The sequence below is a fragment of the Lithobates pipiens genome, unplaced genomic scaffold (genome assembly GCF_037356315.1).
Source record: "Lithobates pipiens isolate NorthernLeopardFrog02 unplaced genomic scaffold, aLitPip1_a1.2 Scaffold_16, whole genome shotgun sequence".
NCBI classification, from domain to species: domain Eukaryota; kingdom Metazoa; phylum Chordata; class Amphibia; order Anura; family Ranidae; genus Lithobates; species Lithobates pipiens.
This window is the reverse complement of record NW_027507748.1, coordinates 383988989-384006241: the sequence shown is the minus strand read 5'-3', so window position 1 is coordinate 384006241 and position 17253 is coordinate 383988989. Positions and strand designations below refer to the sequence as shown.

The window sequence follows — 17253 nt, the reverse complement described above, 5'->3', positions numbered from 1 at the left end:
AAAGGACCCTAATTCTGCTATAGGCCAGGTGGGAAGGTGTTAATTCATAAACATTTACTGGGCATAAAAACCACAGCACTTTAGCCTCATTTGTCACGTTAACAGTCCTAATCATGCTTGCATATAAAAGGCAATGATGTGCCACTCCAAATTACCAAAGCTGCAAAATGCAGATAATTGACCTTGAGTAGGTAGAATAAAATGTCAGTGACATGCAAAAAATAAATAAAATAATAAAATATACAAGTTACCAGAAAGCTGCCACACTCTTGAGCTGAAAGACTTGGAGTGGGATTGCTTGTTCCATAAGCTGATGGAAGTGGCTGAAATTAAGAGATGAGCCTTGATGGGGAGTATTCAGGGTGGGCATGAGAAGTAAGGTGATGGTCATTATTTGTTCAAAGAGAAGATGGGGAATAAAGAAATAAAACCATCGCTCCAGGATAGCTCTCCAAGGCGGATGTACTTCTTCCTGACGAGGAGCCCCAGGTGCTGGCTAATACATATGCAATAGCAAAAACACTCTCGATAGCCACACACCGGAAAAAGGCTTAAAATCCTGTGTTTTTATTGATAATCGGGGGTCAAATCACATCAAATAGTCCACAACAAAGAAAAGGGTACAAAAATGCTAACACGTTTTGCACTAGAATCAGTGCTTACTCATAGCTGTAACCCCATGATATGCACTTTTTGGGTTATATATTTGATGTTTGTTTTAGAGATAGCCGGCTATGAGTAAGCACTGATTCTAGTGTGAAACGCGTTCGCATTTTTGTACCCTTTTCTTTGCTGTGGACTATTTGATGTGATGTGACCCCTGATTATCAATAAAAACACAGGATTTTAAGCCTTTTTCCGGTGTGCGGCTATCCAGAGTCTTTTTGCTATTGCCTGCCTAGAAGATAGGGAATGTCAGAATTTAAGTCTTCTTTTGTTTTACAACCATAGGGAGGGGATATGGTACAGCATGGGTTAGTATATGCTGTTCGATTAGTAGGGTGTAGGTCCTCAGGCCTGCTCTGAATGTCTTGGGAGGGGGTGGACATGGCCGCCTGGCTTGGTTCCCTTCTCTCATGGGGTCTCCCTTCAGGGGAGCACCACCTAGTACTTGGGTGGGTCTGTTTCGGCAGACCTCCCAGAGAACGGGGTCTGTCTAGTTTCAGGCCAGATGGACCAGTGAAGTACCCCAGTCCCTGTCTGGAACCTAACGCCCCAGGGGATCAGGGCTAGGGTCCATTCTCTTCGGAGGAGTATGTGTACACCGTGTGCACGTTTAGTGTTTCACTTTTTTGGTGTGCACTTTTTTTTGCACCAGATGGAGTCTTGGTGTGTTCACACACCACGGGCTTTAAAAAATAAATAAAATGGGTGAGTATATGCATTACTTGCCATATGTACAGTATGTTTTTCAATTAATCGGTTTGCAGTTTGCTCAAATGTTTTTTGTTCCATAGTACAATGTTAAGTGATCATTACCTGGACAACATCCAGATTGTGTGCATAAAAAGTATTCATATTCCTTCATAAAGAATCCTTCACACTTTTAGGTTTCATGTTGTATCTATATTGAGGACAGCAGAACTATTTTCTGTTTGCAATGAGTTTTTTTTTGCTATTGTATGCTAGACTGTGTTTTTTTGTGTTCTTTTAAAACATAGGTCAATGAGTTAAATCGAATAAAAAAAAAAAAAGTTTTACCGGTTAGAGATTTCCATTGATACATTTTCACATTGCAAAATGTTTTATTTACCAAGACATTACTAAAGCCAACAATTTCTCTATTTGTATAAGAGGTCTCAGTAAGCTAGGTAAGCTTAGGTCATGTGTTAGGGCATTTGTAGGTAAGCAAATGCAGTGTGCTTTTAGTTGCATTGAACTTGCATTTGAGATTAGTTTGAGACGTTCCTGAGATTCAGCTGCCTCCAAAATGCTTCCAGCTGCATTTGCATTCTTATTGGTTTATGTTGGGAAAAAATGAGCTCTAATGCACACGTATTTATGTACACAGGTTTTTTTTTTTTTGTCTTGACGTCTTTTCATTCCCACACAAATTAACATGAATGCAAAAGCAACTTGAAGCTCAATAACAGCTTAACAGCTTAAAACAACCTAATGCCTAGTACACACATTCCGAATGTCGGGCGACATTGGCCGGTTCAATAGGAACTGGTCGACATTCGGCCTGTGTGTATGGCAGCTGGTTTGACAGAAGCCGGCTGTTCGGTGGACTTCTGTCGAAGAGTCGTGACTAAAAACGGTCTTCCAATCAGAGCTCTCCGCCAATTGCTGAGAGCGCTGACCACAGTGTTCTCCCCCTGTCTGAATAAAATAGCACAGCAGTGGATATCGCTGTACTAACAGTGGTTTGTTAGTACAGCGATTCTGACCTAAGCTGTGAGGTTTTTCTTTTCATTCAGCCCGCTAGATTGAAAAAAAAAAAACTAGTTGTGGGTACGAGGCTTTATAGATTAATCATAAGTACCTTCAAAGTCAAAAGAAGGTCAAATCAACAAAAATGTGAGTCAGAACAACAAAAAGAGATTGTATGTAGCATAGTTGGAAGCTGCACACTCCTTTATTGCTTCAACACTGTTGAAGACATTCCAACCGTTGTCCTCAACAGTGCTGGAACAATAGCGTCATTTTTATGCCTAATAGAACATCTCTGTTCAGCTTCCTGCTAAGCTATGTGGACTGGTTTAGGAGGTGTAGATGCCTGAACATTAAAATAGTACAAATGTAGGAGCCAATATGTTATGAAAACCTCATCAGTGATTTTTAAAAGTTCATAATTAAGAACATTATGAAAAATTCCATAGATGATTACTAATAGTCCATTAGGTGTGTGCACTTGGGCAGGTCTTCAAAGGAGCAGAAGCAGACACAGGAGAAACAAATGGAAAATTGCTTCAAAGAGCAAGCCATTATGACAAGTTTAATAAATGATAAAATGCCAAGTGGTAACTTACAAGCAAAGGTAAGTATAAGCTGCATCAACCATTTCACGACTGCCCTATAGCAGTTTTACTGCTACAGGTAGGCAGCTGTATGCAGGATAATGTGTGTGTATATATACATGATCCTGCACTTCCTACTAGTGGGCATATATATATATATATATATATATATATATATATATATATATATATATATATATATATATATATATATATATATATATATATATATATATATATATATATATAATAGTAACATTGGGGGTTGTTTAGCTCAAGTGTAGCGCTTACCAGTGAGTGGAGTCCACGACAGATATGCCATTTAAGGGCTTGTAGGCCCACTTTTATTAAAGAAAGAAAATGTCCATGCAGAATTCCTACATGGGGGTTTCAACTTCACAGTAGTAATAAATGAAAAATACCAAGCCACCTGGCTCTCAAGCAGCACCACTGCTCAGGATTATGCTTTAGCCCTCTTGGCTCTATAACAGAGTTCCTGCACAAACCCTGTACCTCAGCACTCTTTTTCAGCTTCCTTACTGTTCCAGCCCACTGGCTTGGACCCTCTGCTCTGCTCTGACAGATGAAACTGTGCAGACATGCACACTTCCTTGCTCGTCTGGACTCCTCAGGAGGGTGAAGCCCAGAACCATGGTCAGGTGTCTACAAATAGCCCAGCACACACCTGACCAGTCAGTATGCTGGTGGATCTCAAAACCTGGACCCAGGACTAGGGATTTCACCCCACCCGGATCGTTAAAAAATCCCTGGGCTCCAGGTCCCATAGTGGACTTTAGTAATTAATGAGGAAACTGAAAAGCCAGTTTCCTCCCAAATATGCAAATAAACTGGAGCCTCTCAACCTGCCTGGTTGAGAATCCTGTGTCCATACACTGGTGGGGTACCACACTACCACAAAATATATATAATAATAATTTTTTCAAAATTGTCGGTTTTTATTGGTATATAGCACAACAAAAAAACGCAGAGGTGTTCAAATACCACCAAAAGAAATCGCTATTTGTGAGGAAGAAAGGTCATACATTCTATTTGGGTACAGTGTCGTACATCCACATAAATGTCAGTTAAAGTAACGCAGTGCCATATTGCAAAAAATGTCTTGACACAGCATGGAATAGTACACCGATGGGCCACCAGAGTCTGCTGCTAAGTCGTGGGAAGTGAGAGGAAGCAGCCCGGGCACTTCCAAGATGGCGCTGGAATGTACACGTGGCATCAGTGGAATGATATTTTCCGGAGTAGGAGCTGAAACGCGTTTCATTTTGTTAATTTATTTTAGTGTTGCAATCAAAATGTTCAATGTTGGGAAAAACATTTTTTTTAAATGTCTTTACAGTGCTTTATACCAGAAACATAACAGTAGTGTCATTATAAATGGGAAAATTAAAGAATAATAATTCTATCTTCAATAACATAATTTTTTTAAATCAAACAGTGGTCCAAGTGTGTTCTTCTTTTTTTAAATGTTTTGGGATAGAGGAGGGAAGAATTAAACTCCTTGTTTTTTTTTAGCCACCTGTGACCCATTGGGGACATTCACCTTTTTTATTGTATAGTAGAAACAATAAGAAGTAATAGGAAATCTTTCCAATGTGAGAGAAATCATGTCTTAGACAGCTGTCACCAGAGATAATTTTCTGAAGTCTTCTCCTTTATTCTTGTTACAGTGACAGTCTAACATTTTGGATCTTTCTTCACTTTCAGTTCTAGTAACACTGGTTACTGAGAAAATTATAAAAGATGAAACTCCCCAGTGAGGAGATAGACAGCAATAAAAAACTTGACAGGGTTATGAACCTTCCATACTCTATTCAAAACTAAAGGAAAAAGTTTTGGTCTTGGATACAACCTTAAGATGGTTTATCATTTTACAGAATGTTATTAAAGCGGAACTTCACCCTAAAGGGAAAGTTCCACTTTGTCCTCTTCCCCCCTTCCTCTTCTATTTTGTTTAATAGGGGGGAAGGGGGACCTGGTTTTGAAAGGTACCCTGTCCCACACCCAATTGGATTGCCGCGGAAGATCCTCTAGAAGTTCTACCCGCAGCTTTCTGGGACAAGTCACAGGTACCATTAGGCTGTGGGACAATTCACAAAACGTGGTGCTGCCCATTCACGCACAGTGGACAGCCAACTGTGAAGCCACAAAGATTCACAGCTGTCTGCCCACAGTAAATATGCCAGCACCTGAAGACCAGTGAAGAACCAGTTTATAATAAAAGTCAGCAGCTACAGTATTTGTAACTGCTGAACTTTTAATTTTTTTTCAAACAGGGTGAAGGACTGCTTTAAGGTGATATGGTGAGCAGCAGGATAACCAAAAACAGTAAAACTAATTACTAAAGGTGAGCAAACCAGATTACACCGGGTCAGATTCAACCTGAATCTGGTATCGGTTTAGTCATTTTGTTCAAATACAGTATGTTTGCTGTGAAATGCGCTGATCTGACATCCGTATGTTTAGGGGTCTATTTATTATCCAAACTTTACCCAACTTCCATCCACCCAAGCACTTCAGCTTTCTTTGGTTAAAAATCAAGAAGTATGCACTCCAAAGACATGCTGGTAGGTTAATTGGCTTCTGTCTAAATTGGCCCTAGTATATGAATGTGAGTTAGGTACCTAAGATTGTAAGCTCCTTGAGGGTAGGGACCGATGTGAATGGACAATGTATATATAAAGCACGTAAATTGACGGCGCTATATAAGTACCTTAAATAATAATAATAATGGGCAATCTTTCAGTTTTCCCTAAATTCAAGATGGTACCCAGTAACTAATGAATGCTAGTTACTGTATGCTGATTAAAAAATATCCATTAACTTAACCACCCAAAAGCGATACTTCAATTGTAAGTGGCATTTGAGGGATCATTCCATTCCTGGCTTCATATATGTCTTGGACACTCCAACAGCAAGATCTTTTTCCATAATTCCTGGCTCTGCTCCCATCTACCTGGGAGTTTGTCTCCTCTTGTTCAGGCATGGACTGGCCATCAGGACTACCAGGAGATTCCCGGTGGGCCGATGGCTCAGTGGGCCAGCCAGGTGCAGTCCTGGAGCCCCTCCTCTCTGACAGTGAGTGATCGTGATTTCACTCCTGTCAGGAGCAGCAGCTCTGTCACTTGCTGGAGAGAGCATTAAGCGTTATGCTGCCTCCAGCCTGCAGGGGGAGATAGACAACCAGCAGACTTTCCTTCCTCTCTCCCCTATCACATGAATGGAGAGAGGAACGAAAGGCTGCCTTTAAAACTGTGAGTACATGCAGGAGGGGGAGGAGAGGGAGGACACACTGATGTGAAGGGGGCTGCTGGTGGGGACTGCTGTGAAGGGGGCTGCTGGTGGGGACTGCTGTGAAGGAGGCTGCTGGTGGGGACTGCTGTGAAGGAGGCTGCTGGTGGGGACTGCTGTGAAGGGGGCTGCTGGTGGGGACTCTGATTTGAAGGGGGCTTCTGGTGGGGACTCTCTGATGTGAAGGGGGCTACTGGTGGGGGCTTCTGGTGGGGACTCCGATGTGAAGGGGCTTCTGGTGGGGGACTCCTGATGGGGATTCTGATGTGAAGAGGGCTGCTGGTGGGGACTCTGATGTGAAGGGGGCTGCTGGTGAGGACTCCGGATGGGGAATCTGATGTGAAGGGGGCTGCTGGTGGGGACTCTCTGATGTGAAGGGGCTGCTGGTGGGGACTCCTGATGGGGACTCTGATGTGAAGGGGACTCCTGATGGGGACTCTGATATGAAGGGGACTGCTGGTGGGGACTCTGATGTGAAGAGGACTGCTGGTGGGGACTCTGATGTGAAGAGGACTGCTGGTGGGGACTCTGATGTGAAGGGGGCTGCTGGTGGGGACTCTGATGTAAAGGGGGCTTCTGGTGGTGGACTCTGATTTGAAGGGGGCTTCTGGTGGGGACTCTCTGATGTGAAGAGGGCTGCTGGTGGGGGCTTCTGGTGGGGACTCTCTGATGTGAAGGGAGCTGCTGGTGGGGACTCCTGATGGTGATTCTGATGTGAAGGGGGCTGCTGGTGGGGATTCTGATGTAAAGGGGGCTGCTGGTGGGGATTCTGATGTGAAGGGGCTGCTGGTGGGGATTCTGTTGTGAAGGGGGCTGCTGGTGGGGACTCTGATGTGAAGAGGGCTTCTGGTGGGGATTCTCTGATGTAAAAGGGGTTGCTGGTGGGGACTCCTGATGGGGACTCTGATGTGAAGGGGCTGCTGGTGGGGACTCTGATGTGAAGGGGGCTGCTGGTGGGGACTCCTGATGTGAAGGGGGCTGCTGGTGGGGACTCCTGATGTGAAGGGGCAGCTGGTGGTGGACTCTGATGTGAAGGGGGCTTCTGGTGGGGACTCTCTGATGTGAAGGGGGCTGCTGGTGGGGGCTTCTGTTGGGGACTCTCTGATGTGAAGGGGGCTGCTGGTGGGGACTCTGATGTGAAGGGAGCTTCTGATGGGCAGACTCAAAGTTTAAAGTAGGCCGGTCATGATGAAGTCCAGGGCCATATTTGTGTCCCAGTCCAGCCCTGCTCTTGTTGCATTATCTATTATACACAATAAAGTAAAACATCCAATAGGGAGAGTGTAAATCTCTTACTGTCAATAGTGTCAGTAATATATGCTTTTTTTTCAATCATTTGTTCATGAAACACTACAGCAACGGTTGAGGTTGCAGGTCATTGAGATATTCACATTCCATCAAAAATGCCACTTTTACTCCTGTTATCTCCAAATCATAAAAAGCCTTTTTTCCGTTTGAGTAGTTATATATAATGATAAGCAGTATGCACTCTGTAGACCTTTCTTTTTTTTTTTTTTTGTACCTTGTTGCATACTTTGGTTTTGAAGACCTCTTGTATGACACATCAAATAATGAAGTTTTGTAAATGTTTGCATAATACAATTTCAGGAACTCAAAGTATGTAAGATAGTGAAACCTGACGAGCAAGTAACCTGGGACAGGTAGCAAAATATAATGAAACAGAATAACAATGGTAACAAGTCATTAAAAGGGTACGTTTGCTATTACTAAAGCTGAACCCAATGCATGTAAATGGAGCATCATACTATATATAAACCCGAGGAACAAGTAACTTAACACAGATGGCAATACAATAACATCAATAGTAGCAGGGCTTAAAAAAAGTAAATGATATATACAATTAATATTGAAATCCAGGCAAACTACTAAATGCATAAATAAAACACTGGCATTTAGCTTCTTCTGGAGGGCACAGGTGTCGTCCTGCATTCTGGACATTCGTTCCTGGGCACATACTGCTTCAAATGTTCCCCCCAGCTAGCTGCACTGCCCAGCCCCATCCAGTCTTGGCAGCTGTCAGACTGTCATTGGGTTTGACAGGCTGCCAGCAGCAGAGCTACACAATAATACCTGTACCCTCTGCCTAAAGCTAAACGCTGGAGCCCCATTGGAACCAGTTACCAATGTTCGTGGGGCCTTAAACTGACAAGTTTATCCTTTTTCTTCCTCCTATCTTCCTGTTCCTTGCCAGCACAAGTGAATGCAAAACACCTGATTGGCTCCCAGTGTTACTTCTTCTGTTCCCAATCTTAGTAATGCCATAAAGTGAATAAAAAAATTGAAGCCATCCCATGGATCACTTTCAAGCCAGGAGCAGCCATCAGCTTGTCCTTTAAAATGGTTGTAACGCCTAAACATTGTTTACCTTAACATTATGGTAAACAATGTTTAGGCATCAGCATCCCCTCTCACCCCCTCTTGTTCTTACCTGAGCCCTCATTTGATCTAGGTCTTGCTGCTTTTGCTGGGGCATTGGGACCATTGGTTCTCAGTGCTGTCAATCAGAGCCAGTCACGAGGGAGCGGGGTTGGGTTCCAAGTTCCGCTGTCTGTGTCCATGGATGCAGCAACAGAGCTCAAGTGCACTTCCCATGAGGGCAATGGACAAAGGGGAGGGGCCAGGGGCGTCTGCAAAGGACCCGAAAAGAGGAGGTTTGCGGCCGCTCTGTGCACAGAGCAGGTAAGTATAGACATGTTTTGTTATTTATTTTCATTTATTTTTTTAATTACCTTTACAATCACTTGGAAGGGTTCAATCTTTGGACATACATGGCATGCTCAAAGATCCTAACTAGTTGAACTAGAAGTTTGGGTTTTAGGAAGAAAACTAAAATGAGAAAAATGAGTATGCAGCATTGATCCAATGCTGTATCTTTCCCCCGCCACTTCTAAGACTGAGAACTGAGCGATTAAAGACTGTTGATCACCCAGATTTCCATCTTCACTGAGTAGAGAAACGATGACTGTCAATCACTGGCTCTCTACTCTGCCCCTCAGGGCTCACTGGAGAACTGGGCTGCGAAAGGGGTGGGAGCGACTGGCTCAGTGTCCTGGCGGCTTGCTGAGAGATTGAGCCAGCTGCTGGCCCAGGCATCTGGGTGGATCCTGGCAATAAAGTCGGGATCTTTCCCGAGCCTGGACCAGTTGAGTGAGATCAGCTAACAGCAGTCTTTGGCCTCCTGTGACCTACAGTAGAAGCAGGCCCAAAATAGCTTTGGCTTTACTTCTCCTTAAATGTAAATGGCAGGGTTTACTACTACTACTTTACTACTTTAACTGCTGCCATAACCAACTGCACATATTCATCTTTCTTTGCCCCCCTCCTCTGATCAGTTCAGCTACTATGAGGCAGTAGAAGAAAGCGGTGTAAACTTCATATTGCACCTTGGAGCTTAAAAACCCTCTACCTATTTGCACTTGGCACCAGGCACCAGTGTCACATGAGAACAAAGGGAATGAGCCACATGCTCCCCATGCCCAGAAATGTTCTGTATTTTTTCTTTAACTCTGGTGGCCAAATTGAGTGGTAAAGGTGAGCATGTGCAGCTGGGAAGGATGGCAGTTTGGTAGACCTGTTGCATCGTACTCTTCTAAATAAAATTAGAGAGGGAATTTCTCAGCAATCAAGTGGTAATCTACGGTGCAGGAGAGGCTTCATCATTTTATTTTTTCTACAGTTACGTGCTTGACTGAGACTTTTTAAAAATGTGACTGGCTCACTTTAAATACTGTAACGATCTGCAACCATCACAGTAAATAAATAGTAAAGGCGTGAAGTCTGTTCTTATTACATTTATTTCACTTGCAGGTTGCACACCGGTTGGTCAGTTCACACCTATCGAACTGACAAGCAAAGAAAGAATCAGTGTTTGAACCCAACTGAAGTAGAATCAATCCTGGAAGTTATCAGAAGAGCTGAAAAAGTAGACACTCTGGAGCAGCAGAGAATTGGGTATGTCTGAGTATCCAAAGGTAATAGGTCACTGCAGCAAAAATAGATATTTCAATTTTCCAATATGCTCACAAGTTGATTGACACGATGGTGTCTTACACCACTTGGGAATGAGAATAGTACATTTCCGTGCCTGGGCCACAATCATGACATAGAGGTTGTACTCTCCCTGTTCAATTTTTCATGTATTTACTTTGAAGAGAAAACAGCAGGAGGACATGTATTCCATATGATTTAGCAGGCGGATTAAGACTGCAGTACGAAAAGGGGGAAAAAAAATAAAATAAAAAGACCAGTTTAAGAAATTCAGCCTTTTAGCATCTACTCATTACTTTATATTATTTAATGTCTTGCATCACAATTTTGCTACATTGCAGTCATTGGATATGCTACATGATAGGTTGTATGCTTATCATGGAAGGCCATAATATACAGACAGGCTAAAGTTAAAGAGCCAAGCCACCTAAAAGTGAAATTTCAAGTTCAGCTCCCATTACTTCTTAGGAAATCTCTCCAGTAGGGAGGCACACTGCAACAAAACTATATTTATCAGTAAAATTGTTTAGTTTATTACAACTGTCTGTGTCTTCTGCCCTGGTGACAACCCCTGCCTTTTATTTCATTTCCTGCTGTCACAGGCAGCGGGAGCGCGAGGAACCTTTACAGTAGGGTCTCAGACGGCAATAAAAACTTTATTTTTCCTGGTCTATTCATAACTGAAGTTAGGCTTTATGTTATAATATAAACACAGAAAAGTAAAAATAATAGATACAGACATCAAAAGAGTGTTTATAATAGTACAATGCAGCTACTTGCTGATACCTGATTATTTGCTCTAAAATATATTTACAACATATTTCTAAATGCTGTATCACATCTAAGAACATTTTATTTTCTTTATTTTTGCATCTCTTCTTTTATAACTGTTAGCCTATATCTTCCACTCCAGTTTTTTGTTTTCTTTGGTTATGGGTGGAGTTTTTTTTTTTTTTTTTTATAATTACATCGGTGTCTGTTGCAGCTACATAATGTCTAAACCTTTCTGGGGGAAAAAAGCATGTCTTGATTTGTCTATTAGCAGTAACATGTCTAATTGTGCCATCTCCTGGTCAAAAAGTAAATTTCATGTGAAGATTTCAATGCCTTTTAGTTTAATCAGATGTTAGTGAAACTATATACATGGTCTGATACTGTTTTAGCAATACTTTTTTTAATATCAATATTTATATATTTTATAATATATATTTATATATATATATAATTATGTTATAATCTGTTGCCAACATGGGAATTGCTTGGGGATTACATGTTAATCACTTACGTACATTTTGTCTAAGCTAATATTTTACAAATGACATTGAAATTTAGTCAGAAGCATGCAACCAGTCCAAAGCCTGACACCCTCAATAGGTTTGTACCAGTATGCATCCCATCCACTGCATGATGTTGATGATTAGAATAGCACACACAAATCAGGGCGGGGAATACCTCTTCTGTCTTGGAAGCATCATTTATACAGTATATAGTGGGTATGGGTATCAAAATGCATGAATCAGAAAGAGATCACACCCATTTAACCTGCATGGGAGATGTGCCAGGAAAAAAAGACTTTGCTGTCCATAACAAACTTTAGAGCAACATTACAGTTTGCCCCTAAATACATTAACAAAAACCAGGCCTTCCAGAACAATGTGCTGTGAACTGTTGAATCAAAGATAGAGCTGTTTGGGCACTGTAGACATGTTAGACACAAACGGGAAACAGAATTTCAGGAGAAAAATCTCACACCAACCGTGATGCATGGTGGTGAAAATGGTATGGTTCGGGCCTTAGACAGCTTGCATGGCAACTGGAAAAGGAATTTTGAATGGAGGAGTGACAAGGATTTACCTGTACTGCACCATAACCCCAGTATATATATATATATATATATATATATATATATATATATATATATATATATATATATATATATTAATAAATGATTAAAAACACAGATTTTCCTTCTGTTTTTATAAAGGGATGTCACCTTTTTCTGAAGACGGTGTTACAGTAAAAATATTATGTTTGCCTGTTCAAAGTAACCATAGTGTATGTGTGTGTGTGTATATATATATATTATAGTAGTGTTGGGCAAACCGTCAGGGCCAAACATTTTGCAGGGTGTTCGGCTTGTGTTCATCCCGCTGAACGCCCTGCAATGCACTTCCCGCTGCACAGTGCATTATGAGCCCTGATTGAGGCAAAGCTTTGCCCAATCAGGGTGCAGTATAAGCTGGTTGTTAAGGAGCAGGGTCGGGAAGCTGGCTATGGTGTCCTTAATAACTGATAAACTGATCATCAGCTGTAAATGGGTTTCCCCGCTCAATTGGTTTGCCTGCTGAATAAAACAAGAAAAAAACAAAACGGCATGGAGTCCCCCCCAGTCCCTATTTTAAGGTGAAGCCCACACCAAAATAAAAAGAAAAAAGTTTTGTGGGGTTCACCCCCCAAAATCCATACCAGACTCTTATATGTGTGTACCATACCAGGCCATATGCCCTCTACATGGGGGGGGGGATGCTTTGGGGCACCAATCCACATAATGATAGGGACAAAGGTCTCTTGCCTACAAACCTGGGCTGTGACTGTGGGGGTCTGCGGGTGGGGGTTTATCTGAATCTGAAACCCCCTTTTAACATATGAATACTCTTTCACCATAAAAGTTAGTAAACAAGTTTCTGACAAATCTTTTATTAAAAAATAAAAACCATGTCCCCCGATGTAGATTTTTTATGAATCGCGACGCTCACTGCACCTAAAAAAAAGAAGAGAAAAACAAAAGCGTATCCACCTGGTGATGTCACCTAATGGTACCGCCCCCTAATGGTGTCGACAGCCCAGCATGCACCTGTCTGTGATGTCACAAGGGGGTGGTGCCTCCAGGGGACATCGCCAGTTGGTCCAGCCCTTACCTATAGAAGAACTGTCAAATGGCGGAGGAGACAGTAGGCGGTCAGCCTTTATGGACAGCGGGAGCTTAATTTATTTTTTATTTTTTGGGTGCGCCAGGCTGCGTGATTGACGAATGATTTACACTGGGAACACTGTTTTATTTTTTATTTTTTTAATAAAGGAATTGTCAAAAACTGTCTGTGTTTTTACTACTTTTTGACACTTTTTTTTGGTGAATGGGTAGGGGTACAATGTACCCCATACTTATTCACATCGAGTGGCAGGATCTGGGAGCCCTCTTGTTAACCACAGCCCAGGGTTGTGGGAAAGAGACCCTTTTCTCCATCAAACATCATTTTTTTTTTCATGTAGAAATATAATTTTTGCTGCAGCATGTTCTATGCATGCTACAGATGCGCCACTTTACAGGCAGACTAAAGGAACCCCCAGGCACTATATTTAACCACTTCAGCCCTAGAAGGATTTGCCCACTTCCTGACCAGGCCATTTTTTTTTTTTTGCGATACTGCACTGCGTTGTTTTACCTGAGAATTGCGACGCTGTACCCAAATAAAATGTATGTCCTTTTTCCGCACAAATAGAGCTTTCTTTTGGTGGAATTTAATCACCTTTTTGTTTTTGTTTTTTACGCTATAAACCAAAAAAGACCGACAATTTTGAATAAAAAAACAATGCTGGTTATTTACAAAAGGCAAATCCATTTTGCACTGCAGGTGCACTCGGAAGTGCAGTTGCTGTAAATCTGAGGGTTACATGTGTTCCCTGGTGGAAGTGCTTTCTAACTATGTAGGGGGCAGATACACTGGAGGAAAAGAGAGATCGTGATTCAGCTCCATCTCTCCACAGAACAATAGGTGAGTCACAGCAGCCAGACCCGCAGATTGGCTCCCACTGTGTCCAGTCACAGCGAGAGCGGCGCTCCAGCAGCGCCTGCCCGCCACACCGCGTGCACTAAATCATGCACTGGTATGTGTTTTTACTCAGCCAGGCTGCTCTGCCACAGTATATGTATGGTGGGTGGTCCGGGAGTGGTTAAAGGAATTTTTCATTTTTATTGTTGCACTTTAAGCATCATTAAAATCCCTGCTCCTGAAAAACAATAGTTTTTAAAGGTGTTTTTTTTTTTTTTTTTGCATTGATACATGTTCCCCAGGGCAGTACCCGGACGCCCATACCCCTATTATGGCCAATTACTTGCATGTAAGCCTTCAAAATGTGTACTTTGGATTTTTCCTGTTTGGCTCCCATAGACTTCAATAGGGTTCGCTGTGCAGGTTAGAACTTTTCCCCTGTTCTGGAGTTCTGCTGCGAACTGAGCAGGAGGGTGTTTGGCCCATCTCTAATATACGATATATAGGGTTAGAATCTCAAGTTTCTATTGCTGTTTGTGATCCCATTGGGTGGATTTCTCCTCACTTTCCATCCTAAAGACCGCAATAGAAATGAGAAGAGGGCACAGCAAAGTTCGGTATTGCATTGTGTCCTAGCTGAAGAGACTCCCTTTCTTTCCCAGTGACTCTACAGGAAATGAGATCTTTTCAATCTAACCAAGGTCCCCCGCTCCCTCCGAAACAAACAAAAAATGGGTTGGAGTTGCGTGTTAAAGAAATCGCTATGATGCCAGACAGAAACTGTACATTTTACTGGGTGCAGTGTTCTCAAATATGGACCTCCATACCTGTTCTAAGGTAGACATCTCTCTGTCTATGGCCACTTTAGCAGGTGTAGTTAGACCTAGTGAATGCTGTATTTATAAAACTTAAAAAAAAATAGTCATACTGGTAATTGTCATAGCAATTATAAAATAGGTCCCAGCATTTTTTTAAGATTTAATAATTACCTTTATTAGATTAGCCTAACTTGTTTAATTACTCCAGGCAAAATAATATTTTGCTGTTTTTTTCAACTTGGCAAAATATTTGATGACATTGGGTACGTTTCTGTTCAGTTATTTTGTGCACGTTTTATGTGCTGCTATACAGATGGCATTCTTTTGAATCTGGGTATACTATTCTTTAGTAAACCACTCCAGCTCTCAGCAGCAGTGAAAACAAGTTAGGATTGCAGTTATCAGCATTATGTGTAGGAAGATATCAGCATCCATCAAATCCATTATGATGATGAATTTATTCCTTTTGCTTACAGGCGCCTTGTGGAGAGATTAGAAAACATGCGGAAAAATGTGATGGGAAATGGGATGTCACAGTGTTTGCTTTGTGGAGAGCACCTTGGGTTATTGGGCACAACTTCTGTCTTCTGTCAAGACTGTAAGAAGGTAATGTAAAATATTTTTTAAGACTTTTACATAAAGTGGTTCTAAAGCCTAAACATTTTTTTACCTTAATGCATTCCTTGCATTAAGGTAAAAAATGTTTAGGCATCAGCATCCACCCTCACCTCCCTGCCTGCCTCCCTTTTATTTACTTGAGACCCCATTTGATCTAGCACTTTGCTCATCTGCAGCTCATTGCACGTCACTGGCCTTGCTGGGGCACATGGAGCCATTGGCTTCCAGTACTGTTTTTTTTTGTTGTTATTTACCCTTGCAATCGCTCTAAGAAAAATATAATTTCACATTTCTTTTTTCCCCAAAACTATATATATATATATATATATATATATATATATATACATATACATATACATATACATACATACACACACAGTATCTCACAAAAGTGAGTACACCCCTCTCTCTTTTTGTAAATATTTTATTATATCTTTTCATGTGACAACACTGAAGAAATTACACTTTGCTACAATGTAATTTAGTGAGGGTACAGCTTGTATGACAGTGTAAATTTGCTATACCCTCAAAATAACTCAACACAGCCATTAATATATAAACTACTGGCAACAAAGGTGAGTACACCCCTAAGTGAATATGTCCAAATTGGGCCCAAAGTGTCAATATTTTGTGTGGCCACCATTATTTTGCACCACTGCCTTAACCTTCTAGGGCAGGGGTCTCAAACTGGTGGCCCTCCAGCTGTTGTGAAACTACAAGTCCCATCATGCCTCTGCTTGTGGGGAGTCATACTTGTAACTGTCAGCCTTCCAATGCCTCATGGGACTTGTAGTTCCGCAACAGCTGGAGGGCCGCCAGTTTGAGACTCCTGTTCTAGGGCATGGAGTTCACCAGAGCTTCACAGGTTGCCACTGGAGTCTTCTTCCACTCCTCCATGATGGCTTCTCTGAGCCGGTGGATTTTTAGAGACCTTGCATTCCTTCATCTTCCATTTGAGGACTGTTGCTTTTTTAAGCAGTTGTGAGTTGTAATTTTGGCATAATTAGCCTTAGGATGCCACTGGTCCTCTGTAAGCAACTCTGTGGCATCTACTGTAGTAGATGGTTGTTTAGAGTCATTAGTTACATAGGCCATGCATTTATGAACATCAGTATTGCTGTGGAGGATTTTGATACAAGTAGAATCCTGGTCAGCTACTCAAGGTTCGGTTCTGATAACAGTAGTAGTTTGAGATGTTTTATCACTGACAATGTTGTGAAATGATTCTCTGATATCGACTTCATTGTAGGGATGAGCGAATCTAATGTTATGTTTTCTCAAGACATTTGAACCCCATTGAAGTATCTAGGGGGACATTTTGGTACTTATTTTTGCAACTCTAGATGCATCCAGCCATTGTAAAACATTTGTGATACAATCTCATTTATATTTCAAGATAAAAACCTGTCATATCTCTTCATCTTGGATTGCAGCCCTACCAAACTGCTTATATACTGTCCAGCTAATGAATACTATTTCTGGTTATTGTCTCTCAGATAATATATTAATATTTTTTGTGCAAGATAAAATCTGCTTTGTCTCTATCTATTTGATTTGTATTCAAGCACTCCTATACTGTCCTGATGCTAGCCAATTTCTATCAAGCAAAGGCACTCACATCGCTGAGCTGATGGCTATAGGAAATACCACCTTGGAAATGAGAGTATAAAGAGTAGAAAGAGAAATGTCTCTAATAGATTAAAAATACTTTAGATTCCACTGAGTCATGGGGGAACAAATAGGGGAACTGCATGGGAGACTCCCTGTACA

General features: G+C 41.6%; 1 protein-coding gene across 8 annotated transcripts in view; it reads left to right on the top strand.

Annotated features, from left to right (window-relative positions):
• RPH3AL (rabphilin 3A like (without C2 domains)) overlaps positions 1-17253 on the top strand; it is a 296941-nt gene that overhangs the window by 115772 nt on the left and 163916 nt on the right. For 5 of the 8 annotated variants that reach the window (XM_077482240.1, XM_077482239.1, XM_077482242.1 and 2 more), the window contains 2 exons: positions 10098-10241; positions 15342-15471. In XM_077482240.1, coding sequence (XP_077338366.1) covers positions 10098-10241; positions 15342-15471 — 274 coding nt within the window. The remainder of the gene's footprint in view (positions 1-10097; positions 10242-15341; positions 15472-17253) is intronic. The other 3 variants (XM_077482244.1, XM_077482243.1, XM_077482245.1) reach the window with 1 other exon arrangement.